The 22,956-nt window shown below is 51.0% G+C and overlaps 1 protein-coding gene across 4 annotated transcripts in view; it reads left to right on the top strand.

Annotated features, from left to right (window-relative positions):
* RALGAPA2 (Ral GTPase activating protein catalytic subunit alpha 2) overlaps positions 1 to 20,094 on the top strand; it is a 93,765-nt gene extending 73,671 nt beyond the window's left edge. For 3 of the 4 annotated variants that reach the window (XM_082303458.1, XM_082303457.1, XM_082303456.1), the window contains 3 exons: positions 8,209 to 8,330; positions 15,312 to 15,350; positions 18,383 to 18,483. In XM_082303458.1, the coding sequence (XP_082159584.1) occupies positions 8,209 to 8,330; positions 15,312 to 15,316 (127 nt within the window). In that variant the 3' untranslated portion in view covers positions 15,317 to 15,350; positions 18,383 to 18,483. Of the gene's footprint in view, positions 1 to 8,208; positions 8,331 to 15,311; positions 15,351 to 18,382 lie in introns of all 4 variants that reach the window. The other variant, XM_082303459.1, reaches the window with a different exon arrangement.
* The last annotated feature ends 2,862 nt before the right edge of the window (positions 20,095 to 22,956 follow it).

Raw genomic sequence — 22,956 nt, 5'->3', positions numbered from 1 at the left:
GGAATCACACCCCATAATGGCAGCACAATTTATATTTTTCTAGCCATATATGTTAACAATTTTATGGCACATTCTCATAAAAACAAACAAACAAAAAAAAACCCCAGAAAACTTGTAAACACAACTGCTCCACAGATTGTAAAATTTGTAAAAATTGTATTTTCAGAGCAATTAAGCTTCCCAGGGACTGACATTTGGAAAACATTTAATTTTGAAGACCTGGAAGCATCACTGTCAAACATCCAAAAATCAAATCTCTTTGTGCGAGAAACACACGAGTATGACATTCCATAAGCAATGGAGGAGGGCATTTGTTGCCTCCCACAGGCTTACAGGGTTTTTTGCTGCTTCCTCTAAGACAAGCTGTGACTGTAATCTCAGCTGATTGTGAGGCTGCAGCTGCCCCAGAAGTTCTGGGTGCGAATGTGCAGCCAAGTGGGACTTTGCCCTGTTCAGCACAGATTGTGTAGGCGACATTGTCATCGCCCTGCTCTGCTGTTCTGCAGCGAATGCTGAGTTATGAGTCTGGCTTTATCTCCCCTTCCTCTGCCTCTGGCTGTTTAGTTTCAAAGCTGGGAACTGCAGCGGCTGGAACCTTCACGTTCTGAATGGTTTTGGGTATGGCATTATCCCAGGAGACTCCCAGCTGTACCTTCACCTGGATACTGCTGTGATGGACCTTGACCTGTTCCTTTTCTCCAGGTGCACTGTGGAGCAGATCTCGTGTGGCATGTCAACCCTGTTGGTGAGATCTTTGGCTTTAGGAGAACATCCTTGTGTTTGGGGAGTGGGAGGGATGGCAGTAAGTGTAGGAATGTTAAATGTACATGGCTGTTAAGCTGGAGACACTGCAAGTCTGTGTGTTTGTGTATGTGCAATGACCAAAGCATGACACGACCAGTTCAAAAACCTTTATAACCCTCTGTCTTTTCCTCTTTGGGGCTTTTTTTTTTTTTTTTTAATTATAAAATTTTAAGATACAAATGAATACCAACAGCATTTTGTCATCAACTGATAAAATTCATAAAATAATCTCACAAACCTTGCGGGCAAGTCTGCACTTTTCCTACACGTCTGAGTACAGGACAGGAAGGTGTTGCCGGCCCAGCATCCCCCTGCTAGCAGCTCTTCATTTCTGGTGGGAGAATCTCACTGCCTGGCTGTCCTGGCCCCACCACCTTGGGATCTGGAGTTTGGCTGGATCCCTGTGAGTTCCACCTGGAATTTCACAGTGCGGGTCCCAATAGAGTGGCTCCCTGTGATCCCAGTGCCCTCAGGAGAGAGGAGCTCAACATCTTTGTTCTGGGGCACTGGGAAGGTGGCTTTCAATTAGACCTGGGCAACTCCTGTCCCTGTATCTCTCAGATTCATCAGGGAACTGTATGGCTACTTCTAGAGAAAGTATATTTGGGGGGGAATCATGCCCCACTAATTTGCTGGCCAAAACCTTGTGCCCTGGGAGTTACGATACAGAACTCTTTCACAAGCAGCTTCTCGGTGGTTAGATCTTAGTGTGCCCTGTGGAGTGAGCTACCTGTCAGGGCTCCTGCGCCTCTGAACTGGTAACAGGCCATTATGTCATCATTGTAACTGAAATATTTTCATCTGAGCCGTATCAGTACAGTGATAAGCACGGAGCGCAGTGGCTGATTGGACCTTGGATGGGCAGAGGGCTGTTTGCACCATGCAAAACGTACAGTGCTGTGTTCTAGGCACAGCTGTGTGTGGTTTGTCACCTCTAGCACATAAGGAACATGCTTAATGGGAACAAAGTCAATAAAGGGGATGAGGCGCAGGCCTAGCTCTTTTTTCCACAGAGCAGGTTTGTGTACAAGCAGGACTACCTGGGAGGAGAGGATTGCAGGGACTCTGCGGTAGAAGTACAGAGCTTTGGGTAGGGATGCACTCGAGTGCTGTCAGAGCACAGAGTGGTGTGAGAGCAGGGGGTGACCCGGTGTCCCTTTGCTCCCGCCGCAGAGCGGCCGGTCTGTACTGGTACGTGTGCCTGCTCCCGGGGGCTTCCTGCCTGCGGGAGTGCTCGGAAATTAAGATGAAAGCTTGTTTTCTGCCTTATTCATAATAAATGCAAGATTCTCCCCTGAAGCACTTGGCATGACTAATGTGCCACATATTCTTGCTATCCCAGAGCGGCAGGCAAGTGCTTCTGCCAGACGGGTGCTTGCAGCACACCTTGGGCTACGCGCTGCCCAACGGCGTCAGGAGCCAAGCGCCAGCACGGGGCTCCGCACAGACGAGTGTGAGCTGGAGCCTTTTGCCTCAGGGCACCTTCAGTATGACTTTGCTGTTACACTGCTTGATTTCCACAGAGATGCTTTGAAACCGTGTGAAACGTGTTTCTGTTGTTGTTTTGCTGCACTTTCCCCTTTAAAGCAATTACTGGCGACCGTCTGCGAGGGAGCTGCGGTATCGCACCGCGCGTGCTGGGAAACGCCGTGGCAGCATGCCCTGTGACTCAGAGCACTCCCGGGTTCTCTGGGACCTGAGGCCCATCTCCATCAGCCGGCACCGAGGTTCTTTTGTGATCCCGTGCAGGGACCCAGGCCCCGCTGCGGGGAGGGAGGTGGCAGAGCTCCAGGCACGGTGCCGAGACGCTGAGCAAACGCTCCATAAATGAGGAAGCCCTTTGCAAACCTCTCTGTACCTGTCAGTCTCAGGGAGAGCCGTGTCTCTTCCACACCAGCGTGTCCTGGGCTCCAGCCATCCCCCCCAGCACAGAGGGCTGCCTGCCTGTGCGATTGGTGGCACAGCAGCAGAAAATTATGCTGCAGAGAGGATGAGCCCTTGGTTTTGGCAGCAGAGGATCATCTGCCCGTTTTGGATAAGGAGGAGGAACAGCAGCCCTGGCACAGGCCAGCCCTGCTCCGCCAAGGGAGCCCTGGCTCCCCCGGCTGCAGTGTGGACAGATGGCAGTGACGGGGGCTGGCCATGGGGAGAGGGGGCCCACAGACCCCATCGGTCACACAGCCTCGGCTCGTGCGCGTCCCACGTGTTATATGGACCAGTTTAAGGCAGGCGTCACTGGAGAGTTTCCATCTTGGATGCTTTGGTTTATAAAAAGCACGTAGGTCTGTGGTGGCTGACAGGTGTGGTTTAATTGCACCTGTTCAATGAAGGATATACGTTACTAAAATTCCCCCAAAAGTTCCCGGTGAAATTCGTGTGGCGGTGGCGGTCACTAGACCATAAACGATGGCGAGCCCAATCAAGCAGATTGAGTTTCACACCAAAACTGCCTACCACCTCATTTTAAAAGCACAGTAACTCCATCCTCTTCAGAGCAGGGGAGGAAAATTAGGTGCAAAAAGGTCATCAGCCGACACATCTCTGCTAACCTCAGTTTTATGGTCCCAGCTTTATTCTGCTCTGGTAAGTCCCAAACATTTATGTTCTTGTTTGTTTTCCAAACTGCTGTCACGGTGTCAGGAGCAAACCCTTTTTGTGAACCATCTTTGGGTCCTGTGATACAATCAGGAGGAAGCTGAAATAGATGTTTCTTGCGCTGAATGGTAAAGTCAAAGATTTTCTGCAGGTCTCCCTAACCGGGTAGAGAAGGACTTGGCATGCGGACGTGTAGGCAGCCTTGATGTCCGATGGGCTGGAAAGAGCTGTCTACCTCTATACTTGCAGCATCTCCACTGGCCCAATGCCCCAAAAGCCCTTCTCCGGGTGGGCTGCACATCGCAGATGGGAGCTGCAGCAGGGCCATGCCAGCAGTGCGCATTAGGGTCCCTCTGGAGCCAGAGGAACAGGCGTTGCAGCGAGGGCTCTCTGTGGACCCCAGCAGTGTCCCGGGTGCCAGGCCTGGGAGTGGTGCCCTGTGGTGTTGGCACGACCCCCAGGCCATGGAGAGCAGCCAGGCACTCTCCCCAGCCTGTCCGCAAACCCACCGACACTCCTGTCTTTTATTTGCCGCTGCGTCAGCGGAGCGCCCCGATCTTTCCGTGTATTGGTGAGAGTATACAAATGCTGCCAAAATGTTCCCATTTTCAAACAGTAGCGTGGGGGCAGCACGGGCTGGCCATTACTGTCAGCAGGGGTGGGGCCCTAAGAGTTTTGCTTGAGGTCAGCACAGAGTTAAGGTTAATAAGCAGAAGTTTGGTATTTTCAGGATCTGCTTGAGTCATCATCTTCTATATTCCCTTGTTTCTCAACAGGGCAGTTTGTTATGGTTTAGTGTTGTGCGTGTGTGTGCAGGGAGGGAAACACGGGGCAGATCCTGGCCCTGGGGTGGCTCAGGTCACCTGCAGAACGCAGATTATGAGGACTTCGAAAGGTTTTCAAGGTCATTATGTTTTAAACTGGAAAAACATGTGTGTCTGAAACTGGCTCTGTGTTGCAGAGGTTAAATGTAGAAGTGATGCTGGTGGGTGAGAGCCGAGCACTGGCTGGTGCCCACCTCTCCGGTGAATTTTCAAAAGCTTCTGCCTTTTGTCTTCTTTTGCATCCTCCATCTGGAAGGAGGTCCTGTGTGTTTCACTTTGCAGGTCATCCTGCTGCTGCAATAAGATGTTGTGGTTTATTGCAAATAGCTGATGTTCACATTTTTACGTGTTGGGGTTTTTTTCAAACAGCCTTCATTGTATGGTTGAAATGTTAAAATAATTGATATGCTGACAAAACACTACTAGAAGCTCATAATATTCAAATATTGAGATTTGATTGCTGTATTCAAATAGGAGCTAAATTCCTGCTCTCCCACAGTTTTATATATATTCATGATCAATAATTCACACCTTGTCGTGGCTCTCAATGTCATTATTTCATATGAAATGAAAAAAACCCTGTTTGCATCTGCTTAAAACATTTTGCTCTGGAGTTTTGCCTTGGCAGAAGCAAAATGTAAAATAATGCAGCCGTGGAGAGGTGGGTCAAATTGCCGTACATATTAAAAGAGGAGCTTTTGATCAGCTCCTTCAAGGGTCTGGTATAACTCCATTTATCTGCAGATCTCAGGGGATGCCCCAAGCCCCTAGATAACTGGGGGCTTAGTTAATCAGGGCAGCCAGCTGTCCAGCTTTCCGCCAGGGTAGGGTTCAAGCTCACAGCCCGTCCTCTGCAGCCAGGCCTGCCGCAGCGGCGCATTTGTGCGTTCCCTGCAGCGCTCCAGCCCCGAGGCTGCTCTAGGAAAGCCAGCCAGGCACTCGGGGCTCCCTCCCGGCCCTGCTCAGAGCTGGGGCGTTGCTGATCCATGGCTTGCATTTTTAAACCAGTAGTTTATGTGCACTTGATCTAAATTCTGCTTGGTGCTGGGGGCGCCTTGGTGTCAGGTGGGCTCTGCCCAAAGCTCGCAGGAGAGCTGTGACAAGAAGTTCAGGTTAAAGAGGTTCAGTGTGAGGTTCTAATGTGTGTAACTCAGTGATATTTCGTGGTTGGCTCCTAGGCTAGGCAGTGCAGCTCTGACAGAAGTATTGCTCCAGGGATTTTCAGGACAGACGCGTTCCTACAGGGCGATAAATAGGAAAGCTCGTGATGCTTTTTTTACAGGATGGAAGTGTTTTTCGGAGGGTTTTTTTACAGCTTGTTCCCAGTGCCTCCACATTCAAACTCCTAAACTTCAGTAAAATTTTAGTTGACTTTTTCTTTTTTTAATGAATCCCAACTGTTCTCCCCAGCCTGCATACGTACTGAGACTGAGATAGCAGGGAGTTTAATTTCATTTTGCCGCAGTCACTTAATTCTTTCTTGATTAAGCTGTGAGTGCAAACGAGCACGGGCATCCCGCTCGCTGCCCGTATGGCAGGAGCTGCTGTGCTCCCGCTGGCTCCAGGGAGCCTGGGAGGGCACGGGGAGCACGCCAAGCCGAGGTGGCTGGCGAGTGGAGCTGGGGTGTGCAGCACTAGGCCTCGCTGCACTGGGGCTATCTGCACCCACTCTTTTTGGCTCTTCAGTGTGCAGGAGAGGTGCTGAGCCAGGGGCCTTCTTCCTTGCGTGCCTCCAAAGTGCTGGTGGATCTGCAGGGCTCTCCAGATCTTGGAGTGTTCTTCCTCAGCTGCCTCTCCTGTAGCTGCCCAGCTGTTTATCCGGGTGCTTTTCCCCAGTCTTCTGTGTGGCGAGCGGCACCCTCCAGCTCATCAGTAGGATTTTACCGGGTGCAGAGCAAACCTGGGCAGCGCCTCCTCCCCGTGTTCCCGTGCAGCATTTATCCGAAGCGCAGCAGCCCCGCGCTGTGCAGGGCCTTTCGGGACCCAGCAGGGCATTATCAGGCAGAGCGTGAAAAGCCTTTTCTCGTCACCCCCCCCGCCCCGCCTGGTTGGAAGCCCACGAGCAGCTCCGGCCGGGGCCGGGCGCTGAATCGAGCGCTGCCGGCCGGCCCGCAGGCTCAGGTGGTCGCCAGCCCCCGGTGTCGCCGAGCCCTTTCAGCAATTTGTCACGGCCGGGCCCGCTCCCGCTGCGCCAGCACGTGCCAGCTCCGTGTCGGAGGGGCTGCTGCCAGACGGGAGCGCAGCCCCCGCCGGCCCGGCCGGCGCTCGCCCGGCATCGCGCTCCGCACGGCCCTGGCAACAGCCGAGCGCCGAGGAATCGGCATCTCCATAATGAGGAGTGAATGGCATCCGTCAGTCCCTTTAGAATTGGGCCCAGGCGTGTGCCTCCTCTCCGAAGAAGTTTGGCAGCCTATTCATTAACAAGAGTCATCAGGAGTTCAGCCCATAAAGGGGAGGCAGCCCCGCACGCCGCGGGCTGGCGCTGGCGCTGTCAGGAATGCGTTCTCCCGGGCTTCGGGCAAGGCAGGAAAACTGAGCAAATAACGCTGTCAGCAGGTGCAAAGGCTGAAATGCTGCCTATTGATTTTCTTCCTTCAGGCTTCCACGGGAAGTTTATAAGAAGATTTATCACATATCAATCGTCCTCTGTGAGCATTAAAAGCAAAATTCTTCCTTTCTTTCTTTTTCCTTTGTTGCCACCACGCCTGCAGGAACTCACATGCAACGAAGACGTGCTTTGCTTATTCCCTTCGAGGTCGACACTAGACCATCGTCTCCTGGCTTTAAGCACTGCTTTACTCTGATTTTTTTTTTTTTTTTAAATAGTGTTTCAGAGTGGTTTTGTTAATGTACTGCAAGTCACAAATGGCACTTCAATATTAATTAGTAATGCTTTTCAATTCTAAATACCCTCACCTGCATTCTGTTGTCACTGGTGTTATTCTCCTGCTCCTAATTTCTAAATTCAGCTTGGCCTTTGCTCCCACCGAACAGCCTTGCGGAGCTTGAGTGCATTTCCCCATAACAGAAACACAATGAGGCGCTGAAAACTTTTGTTTTCACTGAGGAAACGGAGAATGAGATGTCATCCTGGCTCCTGCGAGCCCTAATTCATAAAGTCATACGTGAGGCTCTCCAGCCCATTGTAGATTTGTCCCAGGCGTTATCCTGTTATTGGAAGTGTATGATTCACCTTCTGAGCAGACAGAAGCTGCACACAAAAGGGGAAGATTTGCTTTCTCCGCTGTGAAAGGCTGCCGCAAGCAGGGGTCCTATTAAGACAGCTGGAAAGTTGCTTCAGCTTGTTACGCTTGTAAGTTTTATTGGTGACTGGTTTTTGATTACACATTTGAATGCTGTGTGTTCCAGGTTGCCGAGTTTTAATTAAAAGGCAATAGTCTCCATGTTAGCTCGCTTTGTTGTCTGCATTATTCAGGCCATAATGCATGCAAGTTGCGGGCTGGGTTTGTCCACCGTGCATCATTTATTTGGGATACATAAGGTTGCACCTTCTAGCACCTGCCCTAAATATAACCATCACACTATTGGAATTGTGTTTATTGTGCTTAATTTCTTCTAGGAAGTCCAGTGATCAGATGAATCTGGGGGGAGTTGTACCCCTCTGTCCTGTAGCTTTTTTTCTCCAATCTAGTAACTTTTCAGGAATATTGTGTGCCAGGAGCTTCCCGTAGTGCCGCAGCCTGTCTGTGACAGTGGATTTTGGTCTGGGGCTTTGCTCCAGCGCTCGGCAGCTCCCAAGTCACAGCTTCTCAGTCAGGAAGCTCAAAGGTGTTACCCTGAATTTCCAGCCCTGAATGTATCCCCTCCTTGTTGGCTCCCGTTCAGAACCATTGGGCAGTTCTGGTCCGGTTCCCTGCCCGTTGCAGCCCAGTCAGTGTGGATATGGGGCTGGGGGCTGGTGTTCGGGGATGCCATGGGACAGCCTTGAGTTCTGCACACACCTTTCCTTAACGGGGCATTGCAGCTACGAGGAGAGAGCTCTGTACCTTGAAGCCATCATCCAGAACCACAAAGAAGTGATGACGTTTGAGGATTTTGCCGCTCAGGTCTTCTCTCCCTCTCCCAGCTACTCCCTCGGTGGAACTGGTGAGTCTCTGCACATTGTTCTTCTCTGTAGCCCCAAGAAGCACTTGAGCAGCAGATGTACACCTGTTTTTTGTAGATAAATGCTTGCAAATTTAAGAAGACTATTCTTCCCCTGAATCAACTAATGAATATCAAAAGGAATGATGACATTCATTTTAATTTGTTTTGCATCAGAGCTATTCACACTGCTCCTTTCTCCAGCTATCCTGTTAACCCCCAACTCCAGCGAGGTTAATGAACTTTCTCGCAGTGATGGGCTCGGGCTCATTCAGGACTCCGGGTTCTTGCTGAGCTGGGAATATGTTGTTCAAAAGCGAGGCCTGAATCGGGGCTCACTTATCAAAAATAGTTCCTCGCAGGGGAAGCTGCTGCTAATGCTAAATGGGGATTACGCTGCTGAGCTACCAGGGTCAGGGATTAATGCACAAGAAACGCAGGAACGGGGTGCTGTTAGGGAATTGCAGCGGCGTGTGGGATGCGGGCGCGTCCCTTCCACGCAGGCGAGCACATTGCAGGCTGCCCTGCAGCACCTGGCCTGGAGCCTCTGCGGGGTTTGTGATGGGTGTGTGTGCGCGCACATCGGTGCTCATCAGTCATCGGCCCGCTGAGAGGTGACAGCATTGTGCCGAACTCCGGGAATTTATTCCTCGTGTGCCTTGTGGAGGGTTAGGTTAGTGTGCAGGCACAATCGCTGCCCGGCTGGTTTGATTGAGTTTAAGTGAACCTCTCCTGAAAGGGAGCCGTTGGCTCTGAAGTGCACATTTCTAGTGCCTTCAAAATGTGGTTTTTTCCAGCATCCAGAGAATATCTGGTCACCGTGTGCTGGACTCCCTAACAAAGATTATTTAATCCATCGTTGACACTCCTAGGGTGACACTGGCACTTTCTAATCATTCCCTGCTTCTCTTCTGGATTGTTGAATAGATTATTTCCAACCTGTATAAACGTTGCAGGACATCTGCTCAATTTCTCTTTAGCCCGACTTGTTAGCAGATATCTTCCATCTAAACTGAAACACTGAAGGAAGAAATTAAATTTGCTCAAATAAATCACTTAGGAATAAAACCAGCCGTGCAGCATTGTCTAGCGTTGCTGGCTCCGATCCTGGCGTGCTCGGAGCTTTGTGAGGAGATAAGAGGCCTGTGCTGGCCGGGCAGTGGTGGCCAGGAGCAGCAGGCAGAAGGCTTTGGAGATAAGCGCTGGCAGGAGGGGAGGAAGCCGGGGCCATTTACATAATCGCGCCTCTGCGTCCTGGAGAGGCGTCAGGGAACACGGGATGGATCTATTGATCTCTGCTGAACTGGAATACTAAACAACGCTAGGAGAGCTTATAACTTAAAGCTTTGATTAATGTTTCCTACATTAAAAAGTAGAACAGCTGTGCATTAAATTCTTTTATACACTCTGCCAAAAGTCTGAGACAAAAAAATCGCCCGTTTCAATAGGAGCACGGCGCGTGCCCAGGGCTGGTTGTTAGCACTTGAATCGTTTATCTGTCCATGTATCAGCAAGTAGAAATGTAGATATAGTGATCTATTTTAAACGTTTTGCTCTGTGCATAGTTCTGTTTCATTTTCATGTTGTTCTGAGCACACAGTGTTGCATCACACGTGGTTCGGCAGGGCAGACCTCTCAGCAGCCCCACTTTCTGAAGGACAAGCTGTGTATGCCAAGCACAGTTAAAGTGTTTCCCAGTAGCTGAGCATTTCAGAACACTGTTAAATCAGGAGTACCCGGGTATGATTTAATTATTTTATTTGCTTTCAAGTGCAAAGCCTGCCCCAGTCAGGTCCCAATTTTCAGACTTCTGAGCCTCAGAATTAATTTCCTGCTCGTGAACTGGAGGCCAGCCATGACTTCTGGTGTCAGAATCGCCACTTCAGAGAGTCTCCTCACATTACCTGCTGATTCTCCTGCCTGTTTAGTCAGTGATGAGCAGGGACAGTGTCAGCTGTGGCCATGGGGATGTGTTTTCCATGAGATGCCCCTCAGCAGTCAGCAGGGAGGCTGGATGCAGCCCCGGCAGCTCCACTGTTCCCCAGCCAGGCCTGCTCCACACACAGATCCACCTGTCCTGCACCTGCAGGCATCACCTGTCTGCCACTTAGGAATACAGAGGGCATCTTTCCATTCTGAAACAGAAAAAATGAGCCAGGGAGCAGTAAACAAAAAGAAGCACTTTTCCCTGAAGGGAGGGATCAGGCACTGGCACAGGCTACCCAGGGAGGCACTGGGATGCCCATATCTGAAATGTTCAGGAGGAGTCAGGATGTGATTTCGGGGCAATGATGGTAGTGCTGGGGTGGCCACTGAACTTGCTGATCTCTTCCAGCCTTGATGATTCTGTGGGATGCATGGAGCTGGCGCAGGTGGCAGGACAAGCCAGCTGGTACTGCTGACCCTGCCGAGCATAAACTGCTCAGGTAAATTTAGGATTAATTCTCATCTGATCTGATTCTTTAATGCCCCTCAAGAGTGATCCTGTTTTGGTGCTGTGAATGCATGTGTGTGCAGCAGAGAGGGTCAGGGAGTAAGGGTGCTGCTTATCACAGTGCAGGGCGTTCTCAGGAGTTAACACAGTAAGGAGAAATCAAACACAGCTCTCAGTGACATGTTACTGGGGTATCACTGACTACGATGCAATTATTGGAACTGGATGTTTTTGTGTTTTCTGATGCTGCCCCATGGAGTACACCCCCAGACTCATGTGGGATGTGGTTTTCCTGCTCTGGCTTAGTCTCCCTGTCACCAGTCTTGCAGGTGCTGCATTTTCTGCAGGAAAATGGTCCAGCTGATCTCCTTTGCTGTTTCCAGGCGCAGAGCCTTAAACTCCCTGTATGGATTATAGATAGGCCCGATATCTTCAGCGTTGAAAGTGCAGCCGTGTAGGCAGAATGGCCATCCCCGAACTCATTTAGGGGATGTGCAGATTAGGAACAAAAGCTGGGAATACGGCCCTTTGTTGTTAAACTGGTGCATTACATGCTGTATTTTAATTAGGCAGGGTTTGAGAGGCAGCCCAGGAAATCCTCCATAATCCAACACTATTGAATTATTCTCATCCTTTCCCTCTGCAGATTTCTCTCCTTTTAGTGGACAGGCTTTAAGCTGCTGTTCTCGCTCCCTCAGCCAAAACCAGAAACAGTTATTCAACAAAATACTTGAGTGTCCTTCAAAAAAATTGGTGAAGCAGAAGTGGGCAGAGCAGTGCCCCGACTTCAACTGCCTCTGTGGCTCAGAGGGGTTCTCTGGGGCTTGGGGCTGCTTTTGTGTAAGATCAGCAGCCAGAAGCATGGTGTTAACCTTGGGAAGTGAAAGGAGCCAGATATTCCAGGATAACTCTCTAGTCATAGCTTTCCCACCACAGGAATTCTGTCCGAGGGGTTTGTGCTCGACAGGGCAGGTTCCTGCTTTCCAGGGAACCCCGGAGCTGAGCGCTGCCGCCGGCACCTCAGGGGTTAATGGGAACGGGGCACACTTGACTGCTGAGAGGACTGATCTAATCACTGCCATATCCAAGTGCATCTGTTCACCATGAGGTCATTCTTGTGCATGCTAATGACTTGGAAAATAAAGCACAAAGCTCAACGTTATCAGGGAGGATATAGAGTAAATCTTGGCTTTTTTAGTTGCTAATGGATAGTGTGGAATGGGCAGGGAAAGCATCTCTGATTCTTGCATTCCAGCTTAATGTTTTTAAAGCATCCTTTTCAGTGGAGCATCAGAAAAACTGCTGGAAAACTTGGACATGTGGTATCTGTTGATAAATGGATTCTTTAATGAATATTATGGCATTGCCCAGGAGCAACACTTGAGTCAAGGAACTGTAGAGGTTTTCAGCATTCCCTGCTTTTAAAGCCTCGGGAGCTGTGCCTGCTGATTTACATAAAACCGAGATTTTGCAGCCTTTTTGTTGCAAAGGTGACACATGCTTTTCTTTTGTCTCTGGACTTTTACATGCGTAAAGTTCTTGTAGGAAATATCTGAATGTACAGCAAACAAGCTCTGGTTTATTTTAAACCACTTTTTGTTCAGTGCTGAGCTTTATCCTTCCCACTTTAAAGCAAAAGCATTATTTGAATTGGATATGTAGATTTTAAAATATATTTGTGACAGAATCAAAACCAAACCCAGAGTAACTCTTGTTTTAAACAGGACTGATGCTTTTTGTAACAGTAACTGAGCCAAGGATTCCTTTTGCTTTGGTTTGGTTTTTCTGGGTTTTTTTTTACTACCTTGGGGTTTTTGTCCTTTTACCTTTTTCCTTTAAGCTCTGTAGGGTGTTTTGTCAGATCTGTGTCCAGGTTCTGTATGCATATATAATAGTTTTGCCTATTTTCCTGGAAATATTAAAAACATACACATCTGAAACTGAGTAGCTGTGCCACACGATATCACAGCACATGTGGTGTGTGCCAAGGGTAGGGTTTGATCCGTGTGTCAGTGTTGCCTGAAAGCGAACAATTTGTTTCTAATATGTGGGATTTAGGTAATTCCTGACTGTCCTGGTTACTTGTACCACAGGGAATTGTTGCTAGCATGGAGCATGTGTGAGGTCTGCCGGGCGTGGTGCTCAGCAGGTGAGATGGGACACTGTGGTGCTGTTGTGGAGGTTGTCCAGGCAGTGAACAAAGAGGAAAAGCTGAGTGGAGCAGAGGAGCCAGGAGAGTTACCACAGGAGGCAGCACTCCAGGGCTTTCTCTTCTTCCCTGTTCCCTGTGAGGACTATTCAGGATGAGGCACAGGGACCTGTCTGGCTTCCCCTGCTTAATCCAGGTAGTTCCTCATCCTCAGCAGACTGGAGCCTGTCCCAGCTGGGCTGCCCTTGGGGAGCTCCTGCAGTGGCACCAGCGGATTTGGGAGCTGCTCCTTGCCCGTGTGCTCTTGGTTATCAGTGCTCTGTCCATAGTTTCCTTGCCTGAGTGTCCCCGTGAGGGTCAGGAATGGTCTGGCATTAAGCAGGGCAGGGTCATGGTTACCACCAAGCGTTGGGGGCAGCAGCTCTGTCCCCCCTCCAGCTCCTGTGGCTGAACAGGCTGATGCAGGTGTATGCCCAGGAGCCCAGGCCTGGCTCTGGAGGGTCCAGAGCCTTACAGAGCCCTAAGGAAGTGGCTGCCTGCTCAGTGTGCTGGGGCCATCCCTTGTGCCACCACTGAGGGTGGACAGTCCAAACTTGTCCCCCAAGGCTGGGCAGGTGCTGGGACTGCTTCCCCCTCAGTCCTGGTGTTCTCTTGGGATCGCCAACAGTGAGGGGGCGAGAGCCACATCAGGGGTCTCAGCCTGGCCTCGTGCCTTTTCCATGTAATTGATTGGCTCAGAGGGCGCTCCCTTGGCTACTGGGAGAGGAGGTGGTGAGGGAGGGCTCATCCCAGCAGTCAGCACTGCGATGGGTGAAAATAGGAGTTTGATGGGGCTGTCTCTTCTGCCAGGTGACAGCTCCAGCTGCTCGAGCTGTCAGCTGAGAGAAGGCTCCAGGCAATGTGGCCCCTTCCCATTTTCCCTCTGCACTGAGGCGCCAGCAGAGACCTGGAGCAGAGGCGGAGCAGAACCGGGGCAGAGCCAGCCCTGTGGCCGTGTGCTGAGGGCTCAGGCTTCCCTGCCTGTCACACCAACATAACCCCCAGCACTTGGTGGGGTCCCCCTGGCTGAGGCTGAGCCTTGCAGAACTAATCAGCAGCTGCTCCAACTTGTGAGTAATTAAACTTCAATGTGTACATTTTAGGCTTATTTCCAAGTCCCTGAAACCGTGGAGGCCTGCAGTGGTGCCAGGCACTCCCACCTGAGCTGGGAGCTGTGGGTGCTGTTACAGGGTCAGTTCTGCCCCTGGTTAACTTCTAGTGTCAGATTCTCTTACTGTGTCACTTACAGCTTTTCAGGGCACTGCAGGATGTGTGTGGCTTTGATTAACCCAGCTTCAGTTGTCCATGGGCTCTTCCACACAGGCTCAGGATGCTGCTTACAGTGTACTTTGAGCCTGTCTTTGGGACAGACACAGAAGGAATGCTGTGCACATTTACTACAATGATTCTCTCTGGAATTTTATTACCTTTGCATTTACTAGGAAGGAAAACAAAGATTTCCACAGACCTATCCTGGCTGAAAGGTTAATGGGGGGCTGGAACAGGTTACAGCCTATGTGAAAACTTCACGGGTCTTCTCAAGTACCAATCATCAGGATCCTTACAGTAGGTCATGGTCTTACCCACCCTTGCTTTCAGGGGTGTTCAGCTGCTTCATGAGCAGTGGGTAAAAGGCCGTTCCTAGAGAACCTGCCTTGGGGAAGGAACCAGGTTTGTTCTGTGGACTGGATTTGAGATGCAATACACCATCTCTCTCTAGCTTCCTGCAAGGTAACCCTGCTTTTCAAGTGCTTTTATCTATATTCTTAACTCTGTTTTTAATCCCTCCTGCAAGAAAAAAAAGTTTTAAAAGCTTAATGCTCTCTCAGCAGCCTCACCTGTGAGAGGCCTTCTAGTGTGTGTGTGTCTTGTCTGAGTGTAGGTGTGTGACTGCTCATGGACAGGTTTTGTGCACTCAAGGACTTCCCCATCTGGGAAATGTATGTAGCACTGGGATTGCTATGCTGCTCACTTCCTGGGGGCTTAACCTGGCTGTGGTGTCACAGAGTTAGGTCTCCGTGAAGCTTCAAATTTTACTCAGTTTGAAATGGTGTGACCACGAATGGTGCTGGAGGTGGAGCTGAGGCGTGAAGCAGCTGCCACCATCCCACTTCAGCAGGTTTGGCAAAAGCTGAAGGACAGTAATTATTCATTCCAATTTTTGCCAACATTCCTTCTCTTGTTTCTTTCAGTCCTCAGGCCGAAGGAGGAAGCGTGTGGGTCCGTATTTCTGCAGGTCCCTGAGGGCCGAGGGGGGCTCCCCTTCCGGCCTTTAGCGGGGCGTGCTGTGTCGGGTTGGTGCGAGCGCAGCAGTCACAGAGTTCTGGTCCTGCACTGACATGGTTTTGTTCTCTCCCTTTAGATTAGCGTGTTAATGCTCTCGGTACAGTAATGGCCGCAGGTAAGAGCAATGCTTCCCGCAGGCTCCTCTGCTGCTGTGCCTCATCACTAACAGCTCTCCTTCCCCTCCTCCTCCCTTGCTGCCTCTGCTCCATGTTCAGCTCCACCTCTTGTGCCCCATGTGTGCCTCACACTTCCTTGGCTCTGCCTCCTGTGCCCCGCGTGCTCTGTGTGCAGTCCTGCCTCATGCACTCAGCGCTTGCCTCCCACAAATGCCACACAGTTCTGACTCCCATGATCCGTGTACAGCGATGCCGCCCACGATCCGCGTGCGGTAGTGCCTCCCGCGTCCGATAATAATGCCCGCAATCCGTGTCTGGTCACGCTGCCCGGGTGCGGTACCTCCCGCGATCTGCGTACAGTGATAACTCCCGCGATCCGCGTACGGTCATGCGTCCCGTGTGCAATGGTAGCACCCGCGATCCGCGTACGACGATAACTCCCGCGATCCGCGTGCGGTCATGCCTCCCATGTGCAATGATAGCACCCATGAGCCACATGCGGTCATGCGTCCCGCAATCCGCGTACGGCAATAGCTCCCGCGATCCGCATGCGATGCTAACACCCGCGAGCCGCATACGGCCATGCCTCCTGTGATCCGCGTGCGATGATAACTCCCGCGATCCGCGTGCGAGGATAACACCTGCGATCCACGTACGGCAATGGCTCCCGCGATCTGTGTGCGAAGATAACACCCGCGATCCGCGTACGGTCGTGGCACCCGCGAGCCGCGTGCGGCAATGGCTCCCGCGATCCGCGTACGGTCGTGGCACCCGCGAGCCGCGTACGGCAATAGCTCCCACAATCCGCGTACGGCAATGGCACCCGCGATCTGCGTGCGAAGATAACACCCGCGATCCGCGTACGGTCGTGGCACCCGCGAGCCGCGTGCGGCAATGGCTCCCGCGATCCGCGTGCGAAGATAACACCTGCGATCCGCGTGCGGTCATGCCACCCGCGAGCCGCGTACGGCAATAGCTCCCGCGATCCGCGTACGGTCATGCCACCCGCGAGCCGCGTACGGCAATAGCTCCCGCGATCCGCGTACAACGATAGCTCCCGCGAGCCGCGTACGGCGATGGCTCCCGCGATCCGCGTGCGAAGATAACACCTGCGATCCGCGTGCGGTCACGCCTCCCGTGATCCGCGTACGGTCATGCCACCCGCGAGCCGCGTACGGCAATAGCTCCCGCAATCCGCGTACAGGCATGCCACCCGCGATCCGCGTGCGGTCACGCCTCCCGTGATCCGCGTACGGTCATGCCACCCGCGAGCCGCGTACGGCAATAGCTCCCGTGATCCGCGTACGGTCATGCCACCCGCGAGCCGCGTACGGCAATAGCTCCCGCGATCCGCGTACGGCGATGGCTCCCGCGAGCCGCGTACGGCAGTCGCTCCCGCGAGCCGCGTACGGCAATCGCTCCCGCGATCCGCGTACGGCGATAGCTCCCGCGAGCCGCGTACGGCAGTCGCTCCCGCGATCCGCGTACGGCAATAGCTCCCGCGATCCGCGTACGGTCACGCCTCCTGCATGCGATGGTAACTCCCGCGATCCGCATGTGGTTATGCTGCAATGGCTCCCACATGCAATACCAACTCCCACAATCCATGTATGGTAATTATTTATTTCTAATTTGGTTCAGCTTGTTCTCTTGGAGAAAATGGTATTATTTTGACCATCTGCCATTCTGCCTCACTGCAGGAATGTCAAATGCAACACCTCCCTCACAGCCCTTCCCTCCCCCACACTTTTGTCCCCAGCCAGTAGCACCACAGGTTTTGTTTTTAATCCAAAATTGACAGCTCCACATTTTTCACAGAAAATGCCTTTACAGGCTAAGTCACACTTTCCACCTTTTTAAAATGTGCTATTTCCCCTCAGTCGGTTGTCTCAAAGAACCAATCTGGTACAGTACGGGCTGTCTTTGAGATGCAAACGCAGGGCTGCAGGCAGGCGGAGGGGACTCACACTTGGGGCTGTGCTGCTTTCAGTCACTCAAACAGAGCTGCTCAAGCAAAAGGACAGGTTACACCTCACCTTGGAAGTGCAGCAGAGAGCCAGGGTGAGTCTTTGTCCTCAGCCACCGAGGGCTCATCCTGCTTCCACACTGACCCATGGCCATGTCCCCACCTGTCCTGCAAGGACAGTGCCCTGCTCATCTATGCTCGAGGGACATCAGCCTCAGCCAAGGCCCTGGCTGTGCTTTGGGGCATTTTGTGCACGCTTGAGATTTACCTGGGCTAGGAAAGGTGAAGGGAGGATTAAATAGCCACGGCCTGTCCAGACACAGCTGAGAACGGAGTCATTTGTTGCCCTGGAAGTAGGTCTGTGTTGCAAAACACAACCATCCCTTAGGAGTTGAGAGGGGGTGCCACCAGTGCCCACCTTTGGAGTGGGCTCAGAATGTCCTTGTGCTCTCCCTGCCTGGCTGCGAGGCTGTTCCTCCCTCCTACCTGTAATAAAAAACTTGTGTACACTTCGGGAGAGAATTGCAACATGGTTTAAAAATACTGTTTCCTGAGGGAGCTGATGAAACAGTGTTCCCCCGAGAAATGCCTTGGGACAGGTCCAGCCCTCAGCAGCAGGGCAGGGTGGGTCCCTTGCAGCAGCTGCACCTGGTTTTGGTCATTAGTGTCTCATTTAATGACCATGTGCTCACCTGTTCCCCCTCAGCCAGCCTGGGCAGGCCTGGCCTCTAGGGAATAACCAACAGGTGACTCCACTAAACAACAAAGCATAACCCTGCATACCCACAGCCCCCCCGCCCCCGAGACCCTTCCCCAGTGGTGGCCATAAGCCACCAGTAAAACAAGGGTACCTGTTATGTAGTGGAAGAAATTGTGATTCTTTAGGATTTTTCCAGAGGTTAAGGCACCTTCCAGGGAGAGCTGTGTGCCAGTCCTCATGCTGGGAATCCCAAGAGAAGCTGGGAAGAGGCGAAGGGAGGGGCAGTGCTGTGCCACACACTTATTCCGAGGTACACAGGCTCTTCTGTCCTGACCTGGGTTTTCCCTGCCTGTTCTGTTTTCCAGGCTGCCTCACCACAAGTGCAAGTGTTGACCTCACTGTCACCATCGGCGTCGAGCTGGCAGAGCCGCCCTCGCCCACGCTGCCACGTGCCTCCAGGAGCAGGGTCTCGGGGAAGCTCCGCCGCTCCACCAGTGCCCTCAGCAAGGCATCCAGCTGAGGCCCTGGAGCACAGAGCTGTGGCCAGGGCACCTGAGCACAGATCAGAACAGGCAGTTCTGGGTGAACATGTCTTGAAGGGGCCAGGCAAAGGGTTTGCTCTGTGTACCGGCCTTTCCCCAGTCTGGACAGATACAGCTGGGGACTGGGTGCCACCTGTGTCACCATCACCACTGCACTGGCACCAAGTGAGCGCGGGCCCCAAGCCCCTGGCTGCAGGTGCCACAGCCAGAGGTTGTGAACCAGCACTGAAACCAGTTATTTAACGTACCCTTAGAGTATTGCTGTAGTCGTTCCAGGCAGCACTTACCTGTGCATAAGGGAATTTTTTCTAAATAGAGGTTTTCCCATGACTAGCCAGGTAGCAGATGTTCCCTGCTGGAGCACATGTGGATGAGGGAGGAGCTCTCCAGTCGGTGCTGTCCCGCTGCGGGAGCGCCATGGCCGTTCCGTGGTGTGTGCCATGGCTGTGCACTGGAACTGCTCCCTAGAGAAACAAAAATAAGCAAATCCTCTTAGAAGAGAAAAAGCCATGCTTTTGCCATGACCCCTTCCCGGCACAGTGTAAAGAACTGGGCAACCCCTCACCTTGTCCCAGCAGGCTGTGACTTGTCTCTAGGCAGAGGACAACACAGCTAAAGGCTTGTGAGGAGTCAGAGTGTCCTCCCGGCACCTGCTGTAGTGAGCAGAGCTCGTGTTGGCAGTAGCTGATGTGTTTTGGTCTACACATGTTGTAGGTTAATGGGGTGAAAATTTTTATAGTTAAATCCCTAGTATTTTAAAGCAACAGAAATCTGAGATCTAGCAGCCACAGAGCCCTGTCCTGCTGCTGCTTGGTTGCTCCTGGCACTCAACGCACACCTCCCAGTGGAATGGGAGTTGCTTTAAGTGAAGGGATTGTGTTTTTTGGGAAATGCCCCGTTGGGCCCTGACTTGTTTTTGCACTTACACTTGGTGTTATGGCTGTCTGTCTGCCTGAGTGCCAGCACCTGGCCAGGGGCCACTGTGGGGCACGTTCCCGCCATGACCAGTGATGCCGAGGTAGCCCTTGGGCTCTGCTGCGTGCTCTGTGCCCAAGGGGCAGCACCTCAGCCCTGGTGCCCGATGGGAACTCACCTGGTGCAGCTGCGGGAAGGAGCTTCCGTTGCTGCGGGCTTGGACAGCTGGTTTGATTTTCTGCCTCACAGTTGGGTTTTGCTTTCTATTGATTTTCTGTCAGTGAAGGAACCTAGAATATAAAACATGTATTTTAATTTATTTCACTTTCAGGGCCAGACAGCCTTGCCTGTCCACTAGCTACTTATCCAATAGCTGGTCTGAAACAATTTCAAAGGCATCCTTCTGAGTAAGGAGCCCTTTCTCCTTAGAGCAATATGTATCTCTAATTCAGGGAAGAATTAAAACAGTGATGAAAATAATGTTTTCCTGATGTCAAAAACTAGTAATTTGTATAAACTCCGCTGTGGTTTTGCACCCTGAACTGGATGACAAAGCCACTCTGTTACCCCTCACCAAGTTAATAAATCCCTGCTCACAATAAAATTTCTGCCCAGAGCAATAAAAAGTGGTACCTGTGTGGTGTGTACGGCAGCGGGCGGGAGGCGCCGGGGCTGAAACTCTGGTGATGCCGGTGGTGCTGCCTGGGCCTGGCTGCTGCGGCTGCCTGGGTGTGCAGGCTGGCTCACAGGGGGCAGGGACAGTCCCTGCTGGACGCAGGTTCTGTCCCTCTCTGCTGGGGCCGCAGCTGCAGGAACGGCTGCTGGGTGCGCAGCTGGCAGCGGCGTTCCCAGACTGGAGCGCTCTTGAGGAGTTCACGCTGTGACTGACACGGGGCACCCACAGTCGCGCCCCGCGGGCCCTTGCAGGGTGGCACCTCCTGCCAGCGGGGCCCTGCCCAAGGCACCAAGCACAGTGACAGACCCTTGCGGCCCCCAGAAGCCACTGTCCATAACCTGCTTCCCTGCGATGCCTCATGGCCCAACCACCCGCATCGGCATTAAAAACGAGGTTTCTAATGGCGATTTTCTACTCGAGAGACATTCCTTAAGCAAATGCAGGGGGCTGCACTCAGCCACGATGATGTCTGAAAAGACACCTGGAAATCTCTAAATTGCTTTCAGGTGCTCTAGCCAGAAATGGAGTTAATCCAGATGGCTCCAGACAAAGCTCCCTTTGCAGAAGTAACTGCACACACTAATGAGTGTTGGGAACCCAGCTTCCAACTACCTTTCCAGGGAGGATCCCTTCCCCAGGCCCAGCAGCACCACCACCACCCTGGTGTGGATTTGGAGAGCGGGGGGCCAGCTGCTCTGCGGACCAGGGGTCACTGCTCAGGGGCTGCGCTGGCAGCGCTCTGAGCCAGGCGGTGCCCCTCACCAGGGCTGGCACAGCCATGTGTCCCCGCTCTCCCGGCAGCAGGCGGCCGCCGGGCAGGCTCCGGCCGGAGCGCCAAGGGCACGCGGCTCCCGCACAGCTCGGTGCCCAGCACAGCTTGGTACTGGCACCCATGGGGGCAGGGGGCAGCGAGGCCCCGCCAGGCAGGACACAGCCCCAGCCAAGGGGCTGCAGTGGTGCTGGTGAAGCCAGCCTGGGACAGGAACATGCGCCCAAGGCACCCCTGCCCCTCCAGCTGTGGCAGCAGGCACACAAACGGCATTAAGAATCATTTACTAAATTAAATAGTATACAGACTAGGTTATACTTACCATGGAGTCCCAGAATGGATTGTGTTGGAAAGGAGCTTAAAGATCATCTCATTCCACGCTTGCCAAGGGCAGGGACACATTCCACTATCCCAGGTTACTCCAAGCCCAGTCCAACCTGCCCTGGAACACCTCTAGGGATAGGCCAGCCACAGCTTCTCTGGGCAACTGGTGCCAGGGCCTCACTACCCTCCCAGCCAAGAATTTCCTCCCAGTATCCCCTCTAATTATACCTTCCTTCAGCTTAAGAAACATTTTTTTACAAGCATTTGTATAGGTATTATCTTATTCCTATACCTATTAACATGCTCTCTATAACTAAACAGAATACATTAGGTATCTCATGTTCTATATATTATATGCTACAATATTTCGAATTATATATCTAGCATTTGATATTATGCATGTCTATATGTTTATATTAGCTAGAATCTATATTACAGGTATTAAATTCACACAGATACAATGTGTATCCATAATTACATTAAGGATAATATATGCAATTTGTGATATGTAATCTATGTATAATACAAGGTATATAATGTCATATGCATTATATATTGTACAATGTATTATATCATATACACACTATATTTTTTATCTTATTAATACCTGGTTTTGAATACTAAATATTGAATATAAAGATAATAATTTTATCCAAAAATGGGTTATAGGTTACATAAATACAACATATTACCTTTACATTATATGTATATATCTACATATGCACACATCCCTAATATATATTTTAGCTATATGTACATATCGTGACATAAACTATAGCATTACTTTACAAACTGTACTACTGTGTGCATCTATATGAAGTATACTTTTATTTAAAATGTATATAAGAAAATGATGTAAATCGTGTCAGAAATGTATGCATTCTGTATAACATTATATAATGAACATGTAATGTTTTGCACATATATAACATGCATCATGGAATATTCAGTGCACCATATACATCCAATAACAGTATTTTAGACCCTGTACAATATGTATGTATAGTGGCTATGCCAGGTGTGCACACATATGTGCACCTACACTCTGCCCTCCACAGCACACAAATCCCAGCTGTAGAGCTGACAAAACCTCCTGTCAGACAAGTGTTTCATTACATCAACATTTGTAATGTATCAGTAATTAGGTATAATGCATGTATGGTATTATGTACTGTAGATAATGTATTTAATATGCATTGTCTCATTGGCAATATATATATATTTTAGTATACATTGTATAATATAATATGCACTGATGTAATACATGTAATATATTATACACTATCTACATATTCTGAAGTCTACTTATATAGATCATCTATATAGAATATACTGCTGTAAATATTTTTTATATTTATTTTTATCACAGAATCCTAGAATAGTTTGGGTTGAAAGGGAGCAATAAAGCTCATCTCATTCCAGCCCCCTGCCATGGGCAGGGACACCTTCCACTATCCCAGGTTGCTCCAAGCCCCGTCCAACCTGGCCTTGGACACTGCCAGGGATGAGGCAAATACAAAATATAATTTATCGTATGTAATAAATTCTGATTTCTTCTGTGTGTGTGTAACTAAACCAAAACCTCCCTCCTCAGACACCCCCAATTGTACAGCATTTTCCTCACATTTATCATTGAACTGGTCTTGCACTACAGGCAATTTCCCTCTAAAAAACTGTAAAATGAGCCTATGAAAACACCGTGGTCCCACGCCC

Source organism: Coloeus monedula (genome assembly GCF_965178545.1).
Source record: "Coloeus monedula genome assembly, chromosome: 2".
NCBI lineage: Eukaryota > Metazoa > Chordata > Aves > Passeriformes > Corvidae > Coloeus > Coloeus monedula.
The sequence above is the reverse complement of the archived record's forward strand: the minus strand, read 5'-3'. Positions and strand labels throughout refer to the sequence as shown.